Source organism: Chelonoidis abingdonii, chromosome 10 (genome assembly GCF_003597395.2).
Source record: "Chelonoidis abingdonii isolate Lonesome George chromosome 10, CheloAbing_2.0, whole genome shotgun sequence".
NCBI classification, from domain to species: domain Eukaryota; kingdom Metazoa; phylum Chordata; order Testudines; family Testudinidae; genus Chelonoidis; species Chelonoidis abingdonii.
This window is the reverse complement of record NC_133778.1, coordinates 78,946,361-78,950,181: the sequence shown is the minus strand read 5'-3', so window position 1 is coordinate 78,950,181 and position 3,821 is coordinate 78,946,361. Positions and strand designations below refer to the sequence as shown.

Sequence of the window (3,821 nt, the reverse complement as noted above, 5' to 3'; positions counted from 1 at the left end):
GGGGGGTGTGGGACCCCGCCCTAGGGGAGTTGGGAGCCTGGGGCTGGCGGCTCTGCAGGGGGAGCGAAGGGGGGCCCTGCCCTAGGGGAGTTGGGAGCCGGGGGGTGTGGGACCCCGCCCTAGGGGAGTTGGGAGCCTGGGGCTGGCGGCTCTGCAGGGGGAGCGAAGGGGGGCTCTGCCCTAGGGGAGTTGGGAGCCGGGGGGTGTGGGACCCCGCCCTAGGGGAGTTGGGAGCCTGGGGCTGGCGGCTCTGCAGGGGGAGCGAAGGGGGGCTCTGCCCTAGGGGAGTTGGGAGCCTGGGGATGGCGGCTCAGCAGGGGAATTGGAGGGGTCGGACCCTGCCCTAGGGGAGTTAGGAGCCTGGGAGTGGTGGTTCTGCAGGGGGAGCAGAGGCAGGGACCTGCCCTAAGGGAGTTGGGAGCTTGGGTGGGGTGGCTGCTCCGCAGGGGGAGCGGAGGGGGGGACTTGCCCTAGGGGAATTGGGAGCCTGGGGTGGTAGTGGCTCTGCAGGGGGATTGGAGAAAGGGGTGGGTCCCTGCCTTAGGGGAGTTGGGGGTCTGAGGGGGATGGCAACTCTGCAGAGGTCCCTGGATGGCCCAGTCCCAGGTTGGGGGATTGCTGTGGGTGTCCCTTTCCCCTGAGTCTCTGGGGCCAGGAGCTTTCTGCTGCCCACGTCAGATTAGGGGAGCTGGGAGTGGGTGCAGTGGGGAGTCTTGGACCCACTGCTGTCCCGTCTGCAACGCGGCCCCTTCCCCTAGCTCTGCTGCCTGTTCGGATCCTGCCTGTCCGTCCCTGGAGCAGCTCCTTCTCCTGCCGGAGGGTCCCACAGGAGCAGCTTGAACCCTCTGTCCCTCACCTGCACTGCAGCAGGACACGACTGGAACACCAGCAGGCCACCCCCTGCAGAATGGCCCGTGGGGTGCCCTCTCCCTGGGGCCCAGAGGGGAGATCGGGCTCCGTGACCTGTTCTGTTCTTGGCCTCTTTGCTGAAACTGCCAGCCCGGGGCCCAGCTGCGACGATGCTGGGTTTTGTGGAGTGGATGGTAGTTCTGCATCAAGCGGACTGAGACCAGCTCATGACATGCAGGCCAGTAGTAGCATTTGCAACGAGGCCCAGGCCCCTGACTCCTCCTGGGCGTCCGCTCGGTTCAGAGGGCTGCAGTGAATGGGTGTGGCCTGGTACTGAAAACCCTGCTGTCCAGCGGGGAGGCAGGGGAGCTGGCTTACAGGTCACAGAGGGAGGCCTCTGCCTGGTGGAGCAGGACTTTACCTACAGCAGCCCCTGCCTCCCAGGGAAATCGTCTCATCTGGCCCTTTCTGCAAGCAGAGTGTGTGAGCTGGGTGGGGGTGGGAAGGGGGAATGAGACCCCCCCCCCACTCACGTCTAGTGCTTACATTCCCCGGCTTTGCCCCCGCAGACGACCTGGCCAATGAGATGGAAGATGTGGATTTTGACGAGGAGGCCGACGAATGGCCTGAGGAGCAGGCCTGGGAGACGGAGGAGGAAGACGAGGGGGTGGAAGATGGCATGGAGACCCAGGATGACAGCGAGGTCACTTTCTCTGAGCACTCAGGTAAGCTGGGGTGGGCATCGCTGTATTGCCAATGCACGTGTATTGTCTCCTGTCCTGATGTTGGCTGCAACTTTCTCCCAGCTCAGCTGCTCCAGTGACACGTGGGTGGGTCAGCCCTGCCAGGGTGAGGGGTGGTCTCTGCACCCCCTCAGGGAAAATGGGGCTGCGTTTGGTCAGCTAAGTTCCCTCCAAGGGCTGGCTTGGCCCCTGGCTTTCCTGAGTGGGGTTGTGCCAGTCCATGTGTTCAGACAAGATATTCCTGGGACTTTCCCCCTGGAGGGACCGAGCTTTGAATTGCTCCCTGGTGACTAGCTCAGAGGTGAGCAAGCTATGGCCTGGGGGACCGTCCTGCTTGGCTCTTGAGCTCACGGCCGGGGAGGCTAGCCCTGTCCTAAGGCATAAGTCCCAATTCTGAACCTTAGCGTCCGGGGAGGCTAGCCCCCGCCCCCACCCCTGCTGTCCCCCCTCCACTGCAGCCTCAGCATGACACCAGCGCAGGAGGGGGCTGCACTGCGGGGGCAGGGGAGAGCAGGGAGGGAGGCTCACCTGCAGCCTCGGGAGCAGGCGGGTGGCGGGTGTGCGGGTGGAGGACTCAGGAGGACACCGGGTGGCCGCACAGCCGGCCGGAGAAACACGGCGCTTTGAAGGGGAAACTGCTGCTTCTCTCCGGCTGCTCAGCTGCCCCTCCTCCGGCTGAGTCCTCTGCCTGCATTCGCAGGGCCGTATTCTGAAGGGGGCTTTAGAGGGGGTTGGAGAGGGGGTGGGACTCCAGGAAGCAGCAGGGGTTGGATGGGGGTGGGTTTCCAGGGGGCTGTCAAGGTGCAGGGGTGTGGATAGGGGGTGGTGCTCCAGGGAGCAACAGGGGTTGGATGAGGGGTGAGGTTCCAGGGGGCTGTCAGGGGGCAGGAGTGTGGATAGGAGGTACGGCTCCAGGGAGCAGCAGGGGTTGGATGAGGTGGGGTTCCGGGGGGCTGTCAGGGGGCAGGGGTGTGGATAGGGGATGTGGCTCCAGGGAGCAGCAGGGGTTGGATGGGGGTGGGGTTCCGGGAGGCTGTCGGGGTAGGGGTGTGGATAGGGGGCAGGGCAGTCAGGGAGCAGCGAGGGTTGGGTGGGGGTGGGGTCCCAAGGAGGCAGTGGGCCCCAGGAGGGAGTGGTCAGGGGACAAGGAGTAGGGGGGGTTGGATGAGTCAGGGATTCTGAGGGCGGCGCTGGGGGGCAGGAAGTGGGACAGGGCGGATAGGGTTAGGGTTTGGGGGAAAAGTTTGCCCACCCTGGGCTAGCTGCTGGCTGATCACAGTAGCAGGGGCTTCTCCATCAAGGCTGGGGACCAACTGACTGTCAGGTGGGAGCTTGAAGAAGGGTGGGACAATCCTGGACCAACTTGCAGCCGCTCTGCTCGCCAAAAGCCAAAGCGACCAATCAGCACCTGAGACAGCCACCATCTAGCCTGGTGTCCCTGTTCCTGGCCTGCTAGGTCAGCGTCCCCTTTGCCTTGCACCGTGGCTGATGCTGGTGTAGCCATGTTTGTTAAATACCATCTGCACCCCACGCGACCAGCTTCTGTCCTGGATCTTGGGGGTTAATGGCGTAGAACGCTCCTGATCTGTAACCGAGCCGTCTGGGCTTGAGCGCTACCGAAGCGGGAGTTGGGAAGTCGGCCGGCATTCCGTGTTCGTTTGGTAGCTGATAGTTATTGGCGCTGTTCTGTCCCGTGAAGCCTCCGTTTTCTGCGTGAGCCTCGATCCCACGACCAACACCCTGGCAGTGACAGGTGGGGAGGACGACAAGGCCTTCGTATGGCGGCTGAGTGATGGTGAACGCCTGTTTGAATGCTCAGGTGAGGTGCGCTGACTTGGACCATTCTCTGACATATGGGAGGTTCAGCTTCCATTCCTGGTGGTTGTGGCTTGCTCCCTTTGGGGGTGTTACTGTGTGGTGTTAAACAGCTGCCGTGTTCCACCCCAGAGAGAGCTGCACTGTCATGGTGGATGGAAAAGAGAAAGAGCTGGGATCTTTAAGGCTGATGAACCATACAGATAAAATCTAATTGCCTGCAACTGCTGGAGCCTGGAGCCAACCTTTTGCTGTGGATAATCTTCAGTGCTTGGCTTGATGTTATCTGTCTTAACCACAGTGTCACGGAGTCCCCGGGCGATGCTCTGGAACTGCTCCCCACAAAGCCAGTCAGGCCTTTGGGGAGCCTCCTCTCCCTTGGAGCAGACTTGTTCAGGGCAAGAAGCTCACACG

The 3,821-nt window shown here is 62.7% G+C and overlaps 1 protein-coding gene across 1 annotated transcript in view; it reads left to right on the top strand.

The window, feature by feature from the left end:
- Positions 1-1,418: 1,418 nt before the first annotated feature.
- AAMP (angio associated migratory cell protein) overlaps positions 1,419-3,821 on the top strand; it is an 8,725-nt gene continuing 6,322 nt past the window's right edge. The window contains exons 1-2 of the mRNA XM_032764450.2: positions 1,419-1,574; positions 3,292-3,411. Of these exons, the coding sequence (XP_032620341.2) occupies positions 1,436-1,574; positions 3,292-3,411 (259 nt within the window). The 5' untranslated portion in view covers positions 1,419-1,435. The remainder of the gene's footprint in view (positions 1,575-3,291; positions 3,412-3,821) is intronic.